The sequence below is a fragment of the Cervus elaphus genome, chromosome 19 (assembly GCF_910594005.1).
Source record: "Cervus elaphus chromosome 19, mCerEla1.1, whole genome shotgun sequence".
In the NCBI taxonomy this organism is placed as follows: domain Eukaryota; kingdom Metazoa; phylum Chordata; class Mammalia; order Artiodactyla; family Cervidae; genus Cervus; species Cervus elaphus.
The window spans coordinates 69,018,711-69,041,355 of NC_057833.1; the positions used below are offsets into that span (position 1 = coordinate 69,018,711).

Below are 22,645 nucleotides of genomic sequence, written 5' to 3' on the forward strand. Positions count from 1 at the left end.
GTGACTCAGTGGTAAAGAAGCCACCTGTGATCCCTGGCCGGGAATTTTCCCTGGAGAAGGAAATAGCAACCCATTCCAGTGTTCTTGCCTGCCAAATCTCATGGATAGAAGAGCCTGACAGGCTATGGTCCATGGGGTCGCGAGAGTTGGACATGACTTAGTGACTAAACCACCAGTACCACCACCAAGCCAATACCATACTGTCTTGATTACTATAGCTTTATAATGTCTTGAGTCAGATAATATAAATCTTCTAACTTTTTTCTTCCCCACATTGTTTCAGTCATTCTAGGCCTATTCTATTTCTGTTTAAGTTTTAGAAATAGCTTATCAATGTCTACAAAAGAAAGCTTGCTGGGACTTTGATGGGAATTGCATCAAATCTGTAGATCAAACTGGAGAAGAACTGATGTCTTAATAATATTGAGTGTTCTAATCCATGAACATAGTGTATCTCTTCAGTTATTTAGGACTTCTGTAAGTTTTCAGTGTTTCATAGTTTGCAGTATACAGGTCTGGCACGTATTTTAATTTATTCCTAAATGTTTCAGATTTATTGATGCCATTGAAAATGATGTTTAAATAAAATTTATTTAAAATATGTAAATATAAAATATATAAAATAAACATTTATTATATTATTTATATATAATAAATATATATATTTATAAAATGTATTTTATAAATAAATTAAAAATATATAAAATTCAGATATTCACGGCTAGAAATAAACCCAGTTTTTATATACTGACCTTGTATTTTGCAACCTTGCTGAAAACTAACTTACTAGTTCTAGTACTTTTTTGGGTGGATTCCTTGGGGTTTTCATATTGTGTGCAACATGTCCCAGTAGGAAACAAAGGCACCTTCACCTTCCTTGAGAATAGCTAGTGTTTCCCTAATGCTGTGGCGAATTCAAAGGGGCCAGCATTTATGTGACTATAAAACGTTGTTTTTGGTTCCACTTAAATTGTATTTAATTAGCCTGAAATCTTAGAGAAAGGTAAATACTAAATTCTTGAAGTTCAAATGTTAAAAAAATAACATTAATTAGAAAGTTTTTATGAATTTCATTGGGATGGAATTTGATAGCAGTTTTATTTTCAACAGAACTGATTTTACAATTTCACATTTCTTTTTGATGCATATTATATCCATTTCAAAGCCATCTCTTATCATTGCCTTTTCTGGGTTTTCCCTCTTTGATATACCTATTTATGTCTGTTACTTGTGGGACTTTATTTTGGTAGGGAATTTAATGTGCATTTATACAATGAATGCTTATTAAGCATGCAGTATCCACTTGGTACCAAGTGTCATGGATACAGTTGGGAGCAAGACAGAAACACACATTTGTTGTCTTTATGGAGCTTACGTTCTATTCTAGCAAAACAGCGGGACATTGAGTAAACAGTTGTACAGACTATGGAATTACAGTTTGAAAAGTGCTATAAAGTCATTAAATTTATGAAGGATAGTCCTAACCTATTCAGGCTGTGGGTCAGAGAAGTCTTCCTGAAAGCGGTGACATTTTTGACCTCTCTGGTAGTTGTGTTTAAAGATTTAGGTAGATTTGGGGGGTAGAGGATTGATAATACTACTTATGTTTACCCACTTGCCTTGATATATATGATCCAAACTTTTATCTTCAATAGCATTTCTATACTCTCTTAGTGGTCATTGGTAGAGTTAAGCCAAGAATCATTAATTAATTTGTTTTCCTTATATGTGTTAGCAGCTACTTCTGCAGCTCTTAAGTCATCATTGTAACTTATGTCCTTTTACAGCACATACCAGGCGGAATCCCTTCAAACAGGTAGTAATTTTGATATTTCTTGTGACCAGAATTTTATTCTCCTGTCCAGGGATAATAGGGGTGGGGGGAGCCTAAATACTACCCTTGTGTACTTAGTTTTACTTGATGGCTACAAGTTGCATTTGACTATAGTGAATATAAATATTTAGGAGAATTATAGATGGTATACAGTTATATTTCTTAAGAGGTTCCTCACCTCATTTTGTATCTTTTTCGATTCTCTTTTTTTCTGAGTAGCTTACTTTGCCCTGATTAAGTCCTGAAAGATTATATGAAAGAAGTATAAGATTAAAAATAAAAACCTCCTGTACCTTGCCTACTCCATATTTTAATTTATTTTGCATATTTGTACATCTCTATGTGTTGCCTTCAAAAACGGTTTATCTGATTGGCCATCTACACATCATTCATCTAATAATTTGCTCCAGAGGTGATTGGTTCCCTGCTTTCTTCCTGCTCTGAAAGTTCTACCTGGTGCTGGCTCTTTCTTTTTGGTTTCATCTTGATTTTTATTGACTTTGAATAGAGAGGAGTCACATTACTTACACCTGTTGAATAACTGTTTACCTCCCTGCTTGAGTTAATGAAAGCCAAGTTAGTTAAGAAGTGTTTATTATTCAGATTCTTTCACATCTCTGTGTGTGTGTGTGTGATTTAACCTATCCACTGATGTATCCTTAGCTTGTGTGGTGCCCTTATAACATCCAGCTGTTCAATGCCTTGAAGGAAATTCACATTTGTTTTCACACACACACACTTGAAGATTCTTGTGCTATAAAATGTCTCACTCTCTGGATTTCTTCTGATCACTTATTTCTGAAGCCATTTAACTTGTTCCTCTGGCCTCTGTGTTTTCTGCAAAGGGGAACTGAGTTTTAAAGGTTCATCAGTTGAATTTAGTTAAATGAAATTTCATCTTTGAAGCTGCTTCTCTTAGGCATGCAGAGCTTTGGGATGGACCTCGGATGCTAAGAGAAGGCCTCATCTCCTCTTTGGAAGTACCTGGCATCTGTGTGAAGAGGGCCCCGGAGTTCAGATCAGCACTTACTGTAACAGATTTTAATATGTTTTGTGCTGGCCCCTCGCGATGCTGACTTCCCCACCTGAATCCCCTGATGCTCCACCCCAGGGGGAGGCCCTGGGTCTCCCAGGGTCCAAGAGGAAGTTGCAGCTTCTCGGGAAGTAGGTTAGAGAGTTCGGTACTAGGTTAGGTCATAAGTACTGGACTTCTGCCTTCCCCTCCATGGACTGCATTTGGGGTGAAGTGAAAGCAGCTTGGGTACCCCATTCCTTTCACTGTTGGTGACCCGTCAGTGGTTGGTGGTGGTCAGCTTGTCTACAAGATGAGGTGCAGGTCCTGCCGAGGCCGAGAGGGAATGCTCTAGTATCTTAGTACTTTGTCTCCTGTGACTTTTCACCTAGGCTTTTATTTTCCCAGATAATGAATTTCTTTGAGGGGTGGAAGTATAAGGTTAAAAACTTTCTGTAAAATGCACAGAGGCCTAGAGGATCACTAATGAACTCTAGAACTGGAAAGGAAGGACTTTAGAGAACTTAGAATCTAGTGTAGGATAGAAATGTGCCTATTTCCCTGGATCTTGCTTTCTGAACAGTTCATATTTTTATAATATAGGTATATTAGTTGCTAAGTCATGTCTGACCCTTTTGTGACCCCGTGGACTGTAGCCCGCCAGGCTCCTCTGTCCATGGAATTCTCCAGGCAAGAATACTGGAGTGGGCTGGCATTTCCTTCTCCAGGGGATCTTCCCCACCCAGGGATTGAACCCAAGTCTCTTGCACTGGCAGGCGGATTCTTTCCCACTGAGCCACCAGGAAGCCCATACTTAAGTGTACTCATTGTCTATTGTATGATAGTTTTTATGTTCAGAATTTGTTAACCTAGCTTTTATTGGTCATGAATTAGGAAGTACTTCTCTTACCAGAGTGGCATTTTAAGGGAAAGCTACCATCATCTAACGTAATGCCAAATTACGACCTTCCCACTTCTTTCTTTATGGCACAGGAAATCCGGGATCCTCTTATGCAGTGGCTGGGGAAACATGTGGATCCTGAAGGGGTCATAACATCCAGCAAGCTCTCCCTGAAATTCATTTCATCCTACACGTCTGAAATAGAAATCACCCCATCCGCCATACCTGTGGTGACTGACATGGAGTCCTTCTCATCAGAAAACTTCAATTTTGAGATCTACCGAGAAAACCTGCAGACAAGGAAACTTGGGAAAGTCATTCTGTTTGCCGAAGTGACGCCCACCACAATGAGTCTTCTGGACGGGTAAGTCCTGGCCAGGCTGCTTTCTGTGCTGGATTGGAGGACCCCAGGTATCTTGATGGTTCTCTCCAACCAGTGCTCGGTGAGAGGGATGAAGATTTAGAGCAATTAACTTAATGCTATGCTTAAAGCAATGGCTTATTCATAACTTAATAATGAAGATGAGCGTGATAACGCTTTAATACACCACTAGCAATACACCCATCTGTAGATAGAGAAATTAAAGTTCTTGGGTCAGAAATCTGTGTTTTAAAGAATGAGTAACTTCTCTGCCTTGTGTCTGTCTTCCTTTAATCTGACCTTTCAAAATGTCTTTGGGAAAAAGAATATTATGAAAAAAAGGTGTTTGACAGGTGGCGCTATTGTTCACATTGCCATTTTACTCTGTTACAACCTGTGTTGAGATGTTATAACCAGTTTAAGATGTTTGCGGAGTATTAGCATAGGAAATTTGAACGACATGTAAGTTGTGTTCAGTTGAAATAAACAGGAGCTTTGTACTTACCTGTTTTGGTATATTGCTATCCAATGCATTTTTAAAGCACTCTGTAATCCCACTGGGATGTTGGAAATTCAGTCTTATTTCAAGTTTTCCTTCTTATTTCTTCTGTTTCATGGACTTTGATTAAAGGTTAAACAATGGGAAACAGATGAAAGGCTAATTTTAAACTCCAAATTAGTCTGTATTAATACTTTTATGTTGAGATAGATAGTTTAAAAAGTAGGGTTATAGAGGGCATGAATAAGAAAAGCATCTTCCCTCAACATGGGACTAAAATTTGAGGAATGTAAGACTGCAAAACCCCCCACCCCCTTCATGGTTTCTGGGCACTTTCACCTGTGGAACCGCATAATTAGTCAGATACATAATTCAGCATCTGGAACGTATGGAAATATTTTGGCTTTTCTTCTGAACAATAATTTCTGGAATTTGCTAGTATGTTGATATAAGGTGATGAGATAATTTTAGGATTTCTTGACTCTCATGCTCAGTCATGGAAGCAGCAATTTTAGTGTATGTACAGGATGTAGAAACAGCATTACTATAGGGGAACTAGCAGTGAGGAGACAAAGTCGAAAGGGGAATATGAGCAATGGCAATGAATAGGTCTTGTCTCCCAAGTTGTTTTGTGTTATTTTTTTTTTCTTTCAGTGTTGCCATCGTCTCCTGCCTCCACTCCCCAATCCCTGGTGTTCCCATAGAGAAGAAAAAGCCTGTATTTGTACGGAACAATTATTACTTGCTTGTACAAACTCTGTGATAATCTTTTGCTACTCCAGTGTACACTATTATATCAAAAAGGCGACCCATTCCAATCATATCTGCCAAATAAAAAAAATCAGACAGAATATTTAACAAAAAATTTTGCAGAGGTGAAATTCAGGTAGAAAAACATTGGCACTTCTAGACCATTTTTGTTGTTTTTGTGGACAATAGTGAAGAGTATTTTGTATTGGGGCAATCTTGAAACATTGAGATTATGGTTGCTGGGTTTGGGCAGTGGGTAGTATGTTACCAAGAGGGCTTGTGGGTACCTTGCTAGGGTGGGTGCCAAGAGGTAACCCAAGCTTTTATATTCTCTCTCATTTTACCTGGTGAGCAAAGGAGAGTGTAAATTGGGGCGTGTCCACATATGGGCTCTTTCAGAAGTTGCTCATGATGTTTTTGTTCATCTCCCAGGGCTAGAACATGACCATATTTACCTCCAAGGACGACTAGGAAATAAATGCCATCTTTGTACTTGGCATCGATGAATCTACTGAAAGTTAGGTTTCTGTTAACCAGGAGGAGAGGAGGGCAGATATTAGAGGGCAGTTAGAAGTCTTTCTAACTTCTGTTTGTACTTTCTGTTTGTCAGGCTGCTAAAAAATTAGCAGGAGGCCTTTAAGTAGTATAATACCTCTTGATGGCCCCATTGCTTGCAAAAGTTAAAATCATATTTGGAAACAATTATTTTCAGGTAACTCTGGTTTTATTTCGCTGCTTATTCAGTGTCATTAGAGGTAGCTTTTTTATGTTATTACAAATCCAGGAGGATTTGGACCGTTTTCTTTGGACAAATTGTTGGAGGCTGTGTGTGCTTCTTTGACCACAAGCCCAGTTTAAGCTACTGCGACACTGAGGTAGCACCGAAAGCTTTCATTTGCTCTCTGGTCAGGGGAGCAGGCTGGCCTTGAAACCGTGAACCGCCACCACCACCCCACCGTCACCTCCTGCCCCAGTTAAAGCTCGGCTGGTGGTTCTGTAGAGGGGAAGGCGCTCTGAGGACGGGGCGGGGCAGAGGGAAGTGCGGGAGCGGCTTGCTGATGACACCAAGGTATCTGATGGCCCTGAGGACTCGCCCTCCAGCAACAGAGAGCAAAAACCACGGGAGTGAGTGCCGTCTCCCCCACAGTCTGACATGGCAAGCCAGCCAGCCAAGTCTGGTTGGAAGAGGTTCATTTCTCCCTGAATCCCCCACCCCAGGCCTTTTGTTTGTTTTGTTTACCATGTATTTCTAACCACGAAAAGCATTTTCTACCTGATGGTCAGGGTAACACAGGGTAAATTCTGATTTCGGTTCACTTAGACAATCTCCGCCCCCCGCCCCGGGAGTTATTTCCTGGTAGCTCTTCTTGTGACCAGTTAGCTCAGCTGGCTGGGGAGAGTCCCACCAGGGCCACGGGTTTAGTCCTGCATCTGGCCCAGGGAACCTTCCCTTCACTGTTCTGTGGTCAGTCCTGTGGCTGCTGACATGGAAGCCGTTTGAAGATGTGAGCTGCCGCTGGCAGTGGGGTTCCAGACCAGGGGGTGTGGATCGGCCAGTGCTCAGCCCTCCTCACTGCTGGACAAGTGCCTCCAGGTGCTGACTCTGGCCTGGTTTGGTCCAGAGGGCTGCATATTTAGTAGAATCTCCTGATAAGCAATGACTGATTGTTAGCTCTGGGGAAGGCGGGAAGGGGAAAACCAGACCTTGGAGTGCCGGCTTAGGGTAACTGAGCCATTATTGGTAATTGTGCGGTTGTCTTTTATTTGAGCGATAGTTCGATGATCAGATGTTGAAACAACTTACTTGTGTGAAGCCACAGTGTGTGGTGAGCCAGATGAACACAAACTCATTCATACTGATTCTCTTTGCATCATCCTTGTATACATCCTGAATGAACTGGCCACACATGGGCTTTTTCTTTTTTTTTGTAAGGAATAATTTAGATTTCTTTGTTAAGTAGGTTTATTTTCTTACCATTGTTGAAGTCCCTTGATTCTTCAGGCCTAAGTTTGCCTTCATCCTACGTGGAGTAAGCATTTATGGAGTGTTTGCTGTATGCCAGGCCATGTGTTAGGCACTGGGGAGAGAACGCGGGGAGTGTACTGCCCTAACCTCACAGTGCCCTAGAGGAAGCGCTTCCCCGGGCACACTCAGCTCATGCACAGGCACACACGTCTGTGCACCTCTTTTTGGTCTGAGCCTGGGAGTTTGGGCAGATAGAAGTGGTCACAGTATGTTACACGGCGCTGGGCAAGAAGCAGACTGATCAGTGAAGTTTTTGGAGCAGTTTCTGTGTCAGGCATAAATCTCACTATCTAGTAGAGAGAAACACTGGACCCGAAGATTCCATCACCCGCTGGCTCTGTGACCTTGGCATCCTCACCCTCTTGGGCCTTGCTCTCCTCAGTTCTGCGATCTGGGCATGAGAAGCACCCCAGCTCCTGCGAATGGAGTGATCATGGAGTCAGAATCCTAAACCTGCCTGCCTTCCTAGCGCTCAGTAACCTCCAAGCCTTTTAGAGGGCGAAATGGTTTTGTGAACTAGCTTCAGTGTCCATTGAGGAAAGCTTGTATGGGAGATGGTGGATTTTTCTACAAGCGGAGGGAAAGACAAGGAGTAACAATCCACTTAAGTCATTAAAAAGTATTTGGGGGAAATAGCACAGGGGAGAAGAGCCAGCATCGTTTAAGAAAGATAGTATTTTTTGTGTCACAGTCTGGGGCTTCTCACCTCTCTGCATACGTGTCCTGTCAGCCCCTAACATCTCTTTCCGCCTTCCTCAGACGTGTCCCATCCGCCACTAGCATCTCCTTCCGCTTTTCACATATGTGTCCCGTCAGGCCCAAACGTCTCCTTTCGCCTTTCACATACGTGTCCAGTCAGCCCCTAACATCTCTTTCCGGCTTTCTTCTCTTCTGACTCTGCTCCCCTAACTTGTTCTACTGCGCACCCTCCTCCCCACAAGTGGAGGCCTGAGAGGACAGAAACTGGGCTGGAACTAATTTAATGGCTGAGTGACCTCACAGTAGAGAAACAGCCGGATCCTAATAGGGGTCTTTGTCTACATTTCCACCCTGGCTGGTAGCATGCCAGTCAAGAGTCAAGCTAGAGACACAGGTGGAAGCGATTAGACCTGTCATAAAGTTTGAAAAATTGATTCTGGAGGCGAAGTGAATAGATTGAACTTGACAGTGTTGTCCTAAAGATTCTAAGGGAAAATTCTGTAGTTTAATTTGAAATCCCTTGATTATTCATTAGCTTTCCAGATGGCTTTTGTTGATGTTTTACATATTAATGCCTGTATTGTGTTATCGGGTGTACTCTTAATGTGCACATAGGTAATGAGCAAGGGATAAATACGTTGGTAAGTGTCCCAAATTAATGGGATTTTAGCCTAATTGTGAAATAAAGGGTTTTTAAGAAGTTGATTGCTTTGAGGTAAATTAGCGTGAGCTTTTTTATGGGCCAACTTGGTACTTTTAATGTGAAAATTATTGGAGAATTTAAAGAGATCTTCATTTTAATGTTTACTTCTAAATTAAGGTTTACAGTATAACTCCAGCCTTTGACTCCACTGGTGAAGACTGAAGAGTTATTCTAGCCAATTCTCTATCAAATGCTTTTGTTTTCTTGGTCTCAACTCAACACCTGAATAAGTTAACCTTTCACATGCCAAACTCCTGGAATCAAATGATAAAATGGTCTATTGTTTTCCAGAAATGTCTCCATATTGATAGTTAGTGTTCTGGAATGTTTAGTTTACATTTTGTAACTGATTTTATTTTTTTCAGTAGGGCAAGCTTATTATGATGCTTGCCATTCTATGATAATGACAGCGTGTTCTATTTAGATAGCATTTTCATTAGAACTGGAGCTTCTTTCTGCCTCTCTCTCCATGTGGAACAACATTTAACAACCTGAAAGGTCCCCACATTTTGTATAGAAGAGTGAGACTGAAAGTGACCATCGAGCCGATACCTTGTGAGTGATGAAACACTTCAGGGACATGTTACACAGTCTGCTGTGCCTGAAAGCTCTTCCCCTGGACCCTCCTCCAGACTCAAAGCACAGTCTTTTGCATGTTCTCAGTGGTGGGTGGCAGTCTTAATCTTTCGAGGGTATACCAGATTTTTAGGTAACTAGATACCAGACTTTTAGGTAACTAGATCCTATGGTGAGCCTCCGTTGGTGGTTCAGATGGTTAAGAATCCACCTGCAATGGGGGAGACCAGGATTCGATCCCTGGGTTGGGAAGATTCCCCCGGAGGAGGGCATAACAACCTACTCCAGGATTCTTGCCTGGAGAATCCCCATGGACAGTGGCTGTTTGCAGTCCATGGGGTCCCAGAGAGTGGGACTAAAGCACAGCGCAGCACAGCACAGACCCTGTGTATTTCCAGAAACTGCCTCGTTTCCTGTGCTCACTCGTTTCCCATGACTGAGGATCGAATATCTGGGTTGACCTAGGGGCTTAGAACTTAATGTGGAATATTGCTGCCCTGGGTTGGAATTGCATGTCCACCATTTGCCGCATGAGTAACCTCCGGCAAATCAGTAACCTTTCAAGCTTCCATTTCCTTGTCTATGCGAAGTAGCTGGTAATAGTCTCAGCTCTTTAACTTTTCTTTTCTTTCCCAGTTCAATCCCTTAGCTAATTTCTCTTCAGCACCAGCTGTGTGCAGGAGTCCGCACTAGGCTCTGGGACCCAGTGGGGAATAGAGTAGATGTGGGATTTTCCTTCCAGGAGCCCCCGTTCAGCTCCAGGATAGGGTGAGGATGTATGGAAAATGTCTGCTAAGCTCTTAGTGCATAGCTCATGTTGTTGAATTCTCATTATTCCTTAAACTTTAGATATGATTCCCTTTTTTGACCAATGCATTCTTCCCGTGGCGGTGCTGTGAGCATCAGTGAAGCAAATCATTGTCAGCTTGACTTGAGTTCTTGATGTGCATTTCCTGGGGGTGGAGTTTTTATTGAAGATTTTGACAGTTTTTTCTCATTGTACCAGAAGCACAATGGCTCCTCAGTGGTTATTGTTTTGTGAAAAATGTGTTGTTTGAGTTCAGCTTTTCTGGAAAGATGAGAAAATAGAGTTGATTCTGTTTGTGGTTCCCTTACAACATGTGTAGCCAGTTCACTCTCCCTTTTTTAAATCAAACTTTCTCTTTATTTAAATCTTAATCCTTAAGATTATTTGACTTAATTGACTCTTGTGACATATGAAAATGATAGTCAATTCAAAAGAGCCAGAACTTCAAAAGTCTGAAGGTATTTATTAGTCCCATGGGTATGCCTTGTTTATTATCTGTATCTTCCTCCAGACCTTTTGTGTCAATCAGAATGCATGGATTTGATACTGTTTCATGCTCTTGATTTTCCTCAAACATCTCAGATATTTGTTACTCTGCAGAATTGATTGATTTTATAGTATATTTGATTTAGTATGAATGTCTCTTACTGGTTTTATTTAAACCAGTAATAAAGGACCACAAAAGATGACACGAGGTAAAAGGTTTGGGCTAGAAAAGGCAATAAATGTGACAAAAGTTTTATTTTTTTAATCTCAGTCCAGATTTTTTTTTTTCTTATAAACTATTTGCTTTGTATTGGGGTTTAGCTGGCTAACAATATGTTGATGTATCGCAGAAACCAACACTATATTATAAATCGATTACCCCCCAATTAAAAATAAATAAATTTATTTTTTTTTTAAAAGCAACCTCCAGTGAAATATCACCTCATGCCAGCCAGAATGGCCCTCATCCAAAAATCCAGAAACAGTAAATGCTGTAGAGGGTGTGGAGACAAGGTTGGTGGGAATGTAAATTGGTACAGCCCCTATGGAGAACCGTATGGAGGTCCCTTAAAAATCTCAGTCCAGATTTACCTTAGGGAGAAAACCATGAGTTTTGACTGTAGTTTAGAAGGGAGTTGAGTCTTCTGACGCGTGGGATGTTTTCTGCTATCGTCGTAAAGTGCAAAGGAGTTATTTGTTAGCAACAGGGCCATTTAGATGACGTTGGGGTATCCAGAGTGAGCTTGGACCCTGGGCCAGCATGGGATACTGACGGCAGAAAAGGCAGTGGAGTTTTGCTGGCTACTGGCCTGGGGCAAATTTCATGACTTCTCATTGTAAAAAAATGGCTAAACTGTAGTGATGCCCATTCAGGAGAGCCAGTCATGTCTCAGAGGTCAAAGGGAAGCGTAAACAGCCTGTGGGACAGCTTCTGACATGGAACAGGTTGGCCAGCAAGTGCTGGTTTAAATCTCCTCTTGCCTGCCAACTAAGATGGGCGCTTTTCCCACATGGAGATGGCTGATGGCCACCTCTCTGGAAATAGCAAAAATGAAGATTGAGGATATGATCTGAGGTTCTAATGCAGCAAGAAATGTACAACAAGAAAACACCATTTTAAAAACTTGATTATATAGCAGTATGACTAGACCTTGAGGACATTATGCCAAGAGGGGTCAGTCAGACAGAGGAAGACAAGTACTGTCTGATATCGCTTGTATGTGGAATCTTAAAAAAAGCCAGACTCGTGAACACAGTAAAGAAGTGGTTATCAGGAGCTGGAGGGTGGGGGTTTCTTTCTTAAGGATACAGATTTGCCCTGAGTAGTGATCTTATGTACAGTATAGTGCATGTAGACAATAATATTGTATTATAATCATTAGACTTCCAAGAGACCAGAATCTAATTATTCCAGCCACTAAAAAGAAATGATAATTAGGTCACATGATCGAAGTGCTAATTATTGCTGCAGTGGCAAGGATATTACAGTATATAAATGTGGCGAATTAACATGTGCACCTTAATTTTACATCATGTTATACCTCAAATATGTGATTAATTTAAAAACCTCTCTAAACACAGAAAGCCCACAAAATTCAGTTTATGAATTAACACTAACTCCTATGTAGGAAAGATTTTAAATATCATTAGAATTTAGTTTTCATGATAATTCCAGTGTGCCCGCTTACCTGTCTGTATGTGATGAGAAGATGAAGGCTGAGCTCTGGGTTAAAAAACTTATCTTGGTAAAAATCAGTGAATGTGTTGGATAATCAAGCAGATATTTTTCTTTTCCCCTTTTTAGCATCCCTCTCCCCTTCTACTGTTTCTCCCCTGACTTGGCTTTGTGATTTACTTAGAAAAACTTCTGTTTTTCTTTCAAATAGAACCCTTACCTGTTCTGGAGGTGAGGGTTGATTTGCTTTCATCTGGCCCTTTAAAGTCTTCTGCACACTTACCATTTGGCCAGATGCCCTTGGAGCTCTGAAATACTCTCGTTTCTGTGTCTTTGTTTTGGACAGAAGCATGTTCTGTTTCTGCATGAGGGGTATTCCATCACGTCGAGATCCCAAACACCACATTTTTTCTGTGTTGCACAAGGAGTCATTCATCATTTTCATTTTTTGTTTGGCTCTGCCACAAGAGTATTCAAATTAGCGAGAAGGGGAGTGATGAAGTCATTGCCTGGCAGGGAGGTATTTCCTTGAGATGTGAGAAGGGTAGAGGAGACAAGAGAAGGGGAAGGAGTTACGGTCAGGTCTGCACTCACCTCTTTTTCTAGAGGTCATCTGGATGCCAATGGAGTTTTCACCGTTTCAAATTAGATCATGTGAGTACAGAGAATTTACTTGAAAATGTAAGTAACGGTGAACGGTGTTGAACGCTGTTCAGCAACCCTGGAAACTTAGGCTGAAACTTTGTGCCGTTTTGACGTGCTAGCTGTGTGACGTTGGGTAAAGCACTCAACCTCTCTGGGCCCCTGTAAAAGGAGAAGGTTACACTAGATCCACGGCTTCATTTTCTTTCCTTTTCAAAGCCAAAAACCCCTTTTAAATGAAATATCCTGCAAATGGGACTGGGAAGCCTTTTTGGAGTTTAGGTTCCTCAGTGCTTGGGTGCCAAGTGTGTGCGCGCCAGTGTCTCAGTCAAGTCTGACTCTTTGTGACCCCGTGGACTGTAGCCCTCCATGCTCCTCTGTCCCTGGGATTTCCCAGGCAAGAATACTGGGGCTGGTAGCCATTTCCTTCTCCAGAGGATCTTCCTAAACCAAGGATGTCTCCTGCATCTCCTGTATTGGCAGGTGGATTCTGCCACCAGGGAAGCTCCACGGGTGTCCACTGGCCAAAACCTTTACAATGATCACTCAGGCCCCGCTGACTGGGGAGTAACTCTCCCATATCTTATATCTTAATGGCAGGCTGACTGGTTGGTCTATTTATACCCAGCCTCATTCCCAAAGGATTTAAGGCAACGGAGACTTAAGTTTTTCTCTTTTGAGGTAAGTTCTTTCAGCCTTCTGCAGGAGATTGTACTGTGTAATCATAACGTGGATTATACCAGGTTTCTTTGGTTTGTAAATATCACATGAAAGCACACGTGTGTTTTTGTAAAACTCAGCATCATTCAGTGTTTCGTGGCTTCTCCAGACGAATAACCCTGGTGAGTACCTGTGGCCCCCTTCTGGACCGCAGAGGAACCGGGGGAGGTTCTGTGCCCTTCTTAGAATTAAGCCGCTTTTGTCCCTGGGGCTGATTATCCAGGTGGTTATTCAGACGTCTCCAGTTAGTTGCTGTTGTTCAGTCACTCAGTTGTGTCCAACTCTTTGCGATCCCATGGACTTCAGCACCCTAGGATTCCCTGTCCTTTACTGTCTCCTGGAGTTTGCTCAGAATCATGTCCATTGAGTTGGTGATGCCATCCAACCATCTCATCCTCTGCTGCTCCCTTCTCCTCTTGCCCTCAATCTTTCCCAGCATCAGGGTCTTTTCTAGTGAGTCTTTGCAGGTGGCCAAGGTATTGGAGTTTCAGCTTTAGCATCAGTCCTTCCAATGAATACTCAGGGTTGATTTCCTTTAGGATTGACTGGTTTGATCTCCTTGCTGTCTAAGGGACTCTAAAGAGTCTTCTCCATTGCCACAGTTCAAAAGCATCAATTCTTCAGTACTCAGCCTTCTTTATGGTCCAACTCTCACATCCATACATGATTATTGGAAAAACCATAGCTTTGACTATATGTACCTTTGTTGGCAAAGTGATGCATGATATTTGAGAGGAAAAATCTCTGCTGGAATTGCTTCCATTTCAACACCCAGAATCTAAGAGGGGATAATACCATGGAGTAGAGAGCTGTGGTGGATGTTCCTCCGTTCACAGAAGCCTTAGGAGTGTGCAGGGAGACACAGTGGGTGGGAGGCAGTGGTGGAAATGGCAGAGGAGGAGCTTGGCAGGTTTGCAGTTGTCCCAGGTGAGGTCTTGTCTAACATTTCAGATTTTGAGATTTCATTAAGGCTTGTTTGGATCACTAACACAGTGTAGAAATTGCCCTGAATTAGGAGTGTGGGCCACGTTTGCTTGAACAATGGTGGGGAGTTTGAACTGGAGGATTTATACAAGTTGTCACTTCCTCCCTTCTTTCCTGGAGTTTCAAATTTGTAATCTTCAGAAGTAGTCTCCATCCTACTTCTGAAAAGATGCTGTGGCACCTTCTCTTTTAAAAATTTAAACCAAAGGAAATGTCATTTGATTTTTGACATCCTTTGTTACCTGCGGAGGTGAAACGAGAAAGTTGGTTGCTGCCAGCCAGGGTTGTGAATCTAGAATGTGGAGCTCATCTTACAGGAAATTGGTTTTGGTTTAGAAGGTCATTTAAAATGCTTCCTGTAGGTCTTGGTTTAGGTTTGGTTCCCTTCTGTCCCCTTGCCTTGCCTTCTCATCTCTTCTTTTTGATGTTGTGTTTAAGTGCCTCCCAGGTGTTCAGGGTCCTTAGAGGTCTTCTTGGAGAACTGTCTCTATGTGGATAAAAGATGATAGGCAGTTACGCTTTTTTCTGGCACCTGGAAAACTGCCATGAAACAGACCAACACTTTTCAGCATGGAGTTTTCATAATTGGGATAGGATGAAGATTTGACATGTAATAAGCCTGAAATCAGACCAAGAGTGTGTCACAGAACTCTTTGATCTGAGAGATGTCCGAATTCTCCAGGCCACAGTACTGGAGTAGGTAGCCATTCCTTTCTCCAGGGGATCTTCCCAACCCAGGGATCGAACTTCGGTCTCCTGCATTGGCAGGTGGATTCTTTACCAGCTGAGCCACAAAGGAAGACCAAGAATACTGGAGTGGGTAGCCTATCCCTTCTCCAGAGGATTTTCTCAAACCAGGAATCGAACTGGAGTTTGCTGCATTGCAGGCAGATTCTTTATCAACTGAGCTATCAGGGAAACCCCTGCTCCTTACTGCCCAAACAACCTTTGCACTGTTTTGGATGTGTCTGAGCACCTGATGGTGACCAGAGTCCTGCCATTTGTTCAGTTAATGGATTTATGTTAGGTTCTTTTAACTCAGGGTAGTTCATTCCAGTCGTCTTAGCACAGTGCTGTCTTCCAGGATGGGTCTTTTAAAACCCATCTCATTTCAAAACGGAAATCTGGCCATGGATCCAATTTCTCCCAAATGATAGTTAAGATATTTGTTAATTAGGTAAGAGAGTTTAAGATATTTAAAGATAGGTAGTATGGCCTTTTTTAATCCCCATGCCATCTTTTCTCTAAGCATCTTCCTTAATAAACATTTCTTTATATCTTCATTATTGTTGTTCAGTCACTCAGTTGTGTCCGACTCTTTGCGACCCCATGGACTGCAGCACGCCAGGCCTCCCTGTCCATCACCAACTCCCGGAGCTTGCTCAAACTCATGTCCATTGAGTCGGTGATGCAATCCAACCATCTCATCCTCTGTTGACCCCTTCTCCTCCCACCTTCAATCTTTCCCAGCATCAGGGTCTTTTCCAGTGAGTCAGTTCTTCACATCAGGTGGCCAAAGTATTGGAGTTTCAGCTTCAGCATCAGTCCTTCCAATGAATATTCAGGACTGATTTCCTTTAGGATGGACTGGTTGGATCTCCTTGCAGTCCAAGGACCTAGCCTTCTTTGGTGCTCAACCTTGTTGGAGATCAAAGCTTTGGGTCTAAAGGACCAGAAACCTTGATAGAAAGCCAATCATGGTGCATAAAGCTACTCTATTTTATTTTTATCAAAATATTTTTCAAATATAAGAAGAATTCTTGTTCATTATAGAAAACTTGGAAATGCAGTAATTTATAATGAAATGAAAATCATCTATAACCTCACCACTTATAAAAGATCATATTAACCTTTTGCTATATTTCATATTAGTCTTTTATCCTCCTACACACACTTGTAAAATTGTGATTATATTGTACATGAAATAAACGTTTCTTACTTAATCAAATGGTCTTTGGACAAAGACCAATCAAATGGACACTTCAAAATGTGTCTTTCATGGGGTCCATATAGGTTGATCATAATTTATCTGCACAGTCTCCTATGAATGCATTGTTGTTATTTCTCATGTTTTCCTGTTATAAATGATACGCATATTTTTTGAGCTAACAGATTTATACAAAACTGTTAGTGACCCCATTGCAGTATTTTTTCCTAGAAGATAATTGGAAAATTATAAAACAAAAGCAGACATTGATAGAAGTTGAACAGGACGAGGCAAGTAATATTTCTTACTATTCATAGTGTTTTATCACTGTCATATAATCATTTTGAATTATGTTATCTTTTGTCCACAGAGATGTTATGCTTTAGCAGTAATAATAGCTGATGTTAATACGGCATTTACTCCATGGCAGATAGTGTGCATTTTTCCTATTCAGTCTTTACTGAGACCCTATGAAATAGGTACTATTATACTTTCCATTTTAAGAGATGAGGGCACTATTGATTCTCTTGTGGCTCAGCTGGTAAAGAATCCGCCTGCAGTACGGGAGACTTGGGTTCGATCCCTGGGTTGGGAAGATGCCCCTGGAGAAGGGAAAGGCTCCCCATTCCAGGATTCTGGCCTGGAGAATTCCACGGACTGTATAGTCCATGGGGTCTAAAAGAGTCAGACATGAATTAGTGATTTTCACTTGCCTAGAGAGTTTAAACGGCTTGGTCAGAGCCACATAAAGAGTTAGGTGGAGGAGGCAGCACTTAAAAGATTTGTCTCAAGCCTTAATTCTTAGCCCCAAATACTGTATTACCTCTAACAGATGTTTCGCTGAAATCCTAATATACTATATCCCCCATACTTCTAACATCTATTTAGATACTAATTTTGTTACAGAAGGAAATCAGGCTTGCTGCCATGTCTAATTTCTTAGTGGTTTTCTAAAAAAAAAACTTGAACCAGCCGTAATTATACATATATCTCCTACCTCCCTAGCCTCCTTCCTCTCCCTCCATCCCATCCCTCCAGGTCATCCCAGAGTATAGACGGGACTGCCTGTGTTACACAGCAACTTCTCACCAGCTATCCATCTTACACCTGATAGTATATATATGTTGATGCTACTTTCCCTATTAGTCCCTATTGTAATCTTTTGAGTAACCGCTGAAAGCATGACAAAGAGTTATATCCTATAAGCAAATAGATAAAATATCCAGATAATCTAGAAGAAGACAGCAAGAAAGAATACAAAAGATAAGAAAGGAATAGTGAAACAAAAAAGTAGAAGGGAAAAAAAACAAAATGAACAAAATGGTAAACCATTATTAAATGATAATGGACTAAGTCAGAATGGACTTTAAAGAAATAAGTAAGACCTGAGCATGTATTGTCTTTGAGAAACACTTTAATTATAGAGACAGATAGGTTGAAAGTAAAAGGATAAGGAAAGATATAACTTTCTTATAAAAGGATAAGAAAAGATATGACTTTGTTAATATCCAATAAATCAGACTTTGAGAGAAAGAATTAGGAAAGCTAAAGAGGGATATTTCAGAATGATAAAAGTGTCAGTTCATTGAACAGATATCAAAGTTGTGTGTTCACTTAATAAGGGAGCTTCAAAACAAATGTTGCAAAAATCAACAGAGTTAAAGAGAAAAATAGACAAGTCCACAATCATAGTTGAAGAACTTAACACCACTCTTTTATTTTATTTTTTATTTTTATTTTTTATTAGTTGGAGGCTAATTACTTCACAACATTTCAGTGGGTTTTGTCATACATTGATATGAATCAGCCATAGAGTTACACGTATTCCCCATCCCGATCCCCCCTCCCACCTCCCCCTCCACCCGATTCCTCTGGGTCTTCCCAGTGCACCAGGCCCGAGCACTTGTCTCATGCATCCAACCTGGGCTGGTGATCTGTTTCATCTTTGATAATATACATGCTGTTCTTTTGAAACATCTCACCCTCACCTTCTCCCACAGAGTTCAAAAGTCTGTTCTGTATTTCTGTGTCTCTTTTTCTGTTTTGCATATAGGGTTATCATTACCATCTTTCTAAATTCCATATATATGTGTTAGTATGTTGTAATGTTCTTTATCTTTCTGGCTTACTTCACTCTGTATAATGGGCTCCAGTTTCATCCATCTCATTAGAACTGGTTCAAATGAATTGTTTTTAACGGCTGAGTAATATTCCATGGTGTATATGTACCACAGCTTCCTTATCCATTCATCTGCTGATGGGCATCTAGGTTGCTTCCATGTCCTGGCTATTATAAACAGTGCTGCGATGAACATTGGGGTGCACGTGTCTCTTTCAGATCTGGTTTCCTCAGTGTGTATGCCCAGAAGTGGGATTGCTGGGTCATATGGCAGTTCTATTTCCAGTTTTTTAAGAAATCTCCACACTGTTTTCCATAGCGGCTGTACTAGTTTGCATTCCCACCAACAGTGTAAGAGGGTTCCCTTTTCTCCACACCCTCTCCAGCATTTATTGCTTGTAGATTTTTGGATAGCAGCCATCCTGACTGGTGTGTAATGGTACCTCACTGTGGTTTTGATTTGCATCTCTCTAATAATGAGTGATGTTGAGCATCTTTTCATGTGTTTGTTAGCCATCTGTATGTCTTCTTTGGAGAAATGTCTGTTTAGTTCTCTGGCCCATTTTTTGATTGGGTCATTTATTTTTCTGGAATTGAGCTGCAGGAGTTGCTTGTATATTTTTGAGATTAATCCTTTGTCTGTTTCTTCATTTGCTATTATTTTCTCCCAATCTGAGGGCTGTCTTTTCACCTTACTTATAGTTTCCTTTGTAGTGCAAAAGCTTTTAAGTTTCATTAGGTCCCATTTGTTTAGTTTTGCTTTTATTTCCAATATTCTGGGAGGTGAGTCATAGAGGATCTTGCTGTGATTTATGTCGGAGAGTGTTTTGCCTATGTTCTCCTCTAGGAGTTTTATAGTTTCTGGTCTTACATTTAGATCTTTAATCCATTTTGAGTTTATTTTTGTGTATAACACCACTCTTTTAATAGCTAATGAAACAGCTAAACAAAAATCATGAAAGATGGAGGATCTGAGTAACACTATCCACCGCTCGCACGTAATGGGTGTTTATAGAACACTACCCCCAGCTGAACGCATGTTCTTTTCAGGTGCGCATGGTGTATTCACCAAGGGAGACAAAACAAGTCTCTGAAAATAAAGAAAAATCATATAGAACATATGCTCTGTCTACAATGGAAGTAAATTAGTTAGTAACAAAAATGTATCTGGGAAGATCAAAAGTCTTTCAGAATTAAGTAACTCACATCTAAATAATCTATGGATCAAGAAAGAAATCACAAGAAAAATTAGAAAATATTTTGAGATTAAGGAAGACCTCAATACATAAAGATACCATGATCATGTATCTGAAGATTCAATGTTGTTAAGATTCCAGTTTGCTTTAAATTGACTTATAAATTCAGTTGCCAATTTAGTCAAAACCATAGCAGGAGCTTTAGTAGAAATATATGAACTGGTTATAAAATTTGCATAAGAATGTAAGAGTTCTACAGCTGAGAAAATAACTTTGAACAGGAATAAACTTGAAGTCATATGTGACTTATAAGATATACTGTAGATCTGTGATAAAGTTGGATAATATTGGCATTAATAAAAAAAAAATGGATCAGTAGAGCAGAATACCCCAGGAATAGACCTGCCTTTAACTGGCCATTTGATTTTTGACACAGACGTCAGTGCAGTCCAGTGGAGAATGGAAGGTTTTCAAGAACAGTGCTGGCGTAATTACATATAAGCTCATGTAGGAAAATAAATGGGTCTTGATCCCTACCTCACATCCTACATTAAACTTGGTTTGAGATGGATCATAGACCTTCACACAAAAGATAAAATTATAAAGCTTGTAAAGGAAAATAAAAATTTTCATGATCTGGGAGTGGTCAAAGGTTTCAAAAACTGGTTAGAGAAAGCAATAATCATTAAAGGAAAAAAATTGATAAACTAGACTTCTCAAAAATGAAAATATTCTGCTCATCAAAAGATAATAATAAAGGATGAATACTCAAGTCACACTGGGAGATAATATTCTCAAAACATATATATTATAAAAGCTGATATCGCCAATATTATAAAGAACTTCTCCAACTCAGTAACAAAATGACAAACAGCCCAATTAAAATATTGGAACAATATTTCACACAAATAAGAATGCCAGCAGCCAAATAAGCACATAAACATTTCTCAACATTTTCTGTCTTCAGGAAAATGCAAATTAAAACCATGAGATACACCCACCCACCAGAATAGCTAAAAACCACAATAAATATTGGCAAGGTTATGGAACAACTCACAGTTCCCAAACATCACATCATTGGTAGGAGTGTAAAATGCTACAACCACCTTGATGAAATGGCCTGGCAGTTTGTTTTCTAAGAGCAAACATGCATTTTCCTTCTGACCCAACAGTCTGACTCCTAGTTGTTTACCCAAGACAAAGGAAAATATGTGTCTGTGCAAAAACTTGTACGTCATCATTTGCAGCAGTTTTATCTGTAATAGTAAAAATCTGGAGACAACCCCAAAAGTCCATCACCAGAAGAATGGATAGGATACACTATAGCATATTCATACAATTGAATATCACTCAGCAATAAAAAGCAGACTAAGAACAGACTACAGATACATGCATCAACTTGCTCCAGTTTTGAAAATTTTATGCACAGTCAAGGAAAGTGAAAGTGAAGTCGCTCAGTTGTGTCCGACTCTTTGCGACCCCGTGGACTGTAGCCTACCAGGCTCCTCCGTCCATGGCATTTTCCAGGCAATAGTACTGGAGTGGGTTGCCATTTCCTTCTCCAGGGGATCTTCCCGACCCAAGGACCGAACCCAGGTCTCCTGCATTGTAGGCAGATGCTTTACCGTCTGAGCCATCTGGGAAGACTTCCACAAAATAGTACCTGCTGTATGCCTCCGTTTTAGGAAGTTCTAGAACCAGCAAGTCTAATCGGTGGTGGGAGGAGCTCAGAAGAGTGATCGTCTTTGGGGGATGGGGTGGACATCAGCTGGGAAAAGCCCAGAGGAACACCTTGACTGATAGTAATTTTTTTTTTTTAACTAACAGGTAAAACAGGTGTATACATTTTCCAAACCCCAGCAGATCTTATCATAAAAATCATTCCAGATAAATTTTATATACAAACTAAAATATTGAGCTCTAGTTAAGTGCTGGCTTAATTATCAAGGAGGGACTATCCGTAGTTCATGGTGGAATGCATAAAGTAATAAGTGGGTGCATAGAATATTAATGGTAGACTCTCTCTGGTCCTAAAACTTCATACTTGCTGTAACATATCATATCAGTATTTTTAAATTAATTTTTTATTGCCATGTAGTTGATTTACAAAGTTGTGTTAGTTTCTACTGCACAGCAAAGTGAATCAGTCATATATATACATGTATCCACTTTCATCTAGATTCCATTCCCATATAGATCATTACAGAGTATCAAAGAGTCCCCAGTGCTATACAATAGGCTCTTATTAGTTATCTTTTATATATGGTCATGTGTATATGTCAATCCCAATCTCCCAGTTTATCCCTCACTCCTTTCCCCCTTGTTACCATAAATTTGTTTTCTAAACCTGTGACTCAATTTCTGTTTTGTAAGTAGGTTTATTTGTACTATTGTTTTAGATTCCGCATGTAAGTGATATTATATGATATTTGTCTTCCTCTGTCTGACTTCACTCAGCATGACAGTCTCTAGGACCATCCATGTTGCTGCAAATGGCATATTTTAATTCTTTTTAGTGGTCCGAATAATATTCCATTGTGTATACGTACCACATCATCTTGATCCATTTCTCTGTTGATGGACATTTAGGTTGCTTCCATGTCCTGGCTATTATAAATAGTGCTTAAGTGAACAATGAGTTGCATGTATCCTTTAGCATTATGGTTTTCTCTGGTTGTATGTCCAGTGGGATTGCTGGATCTTATGGTAGCTCTAGTTTTTTAAGGA

The 22,645-nt window shown here is 40.4% G+C and overlaps 1 protein-coding gene across 1 annotated transcript in view; it reads left to right on the forward strand.

Moving 5' to 3' along the window:
• Positions 1-22,645, forward strand: part of HLCS (holocarboxylase synthetase) — a 194,394-nt gene that overhangs the window by 52,526 nt on the left and 119,223 nt on the right. The window contains exon 6 of the mRNA XM_043875479.1: positions 3,840-4,111. Within this exon, the coding sequence (XP_043731414.1) occupies positions 3,840-4,111 (272 nt within the window). The remainder of the gene's footprint in view (positions 1-3,839; positions 4,112-22,645) is intronic.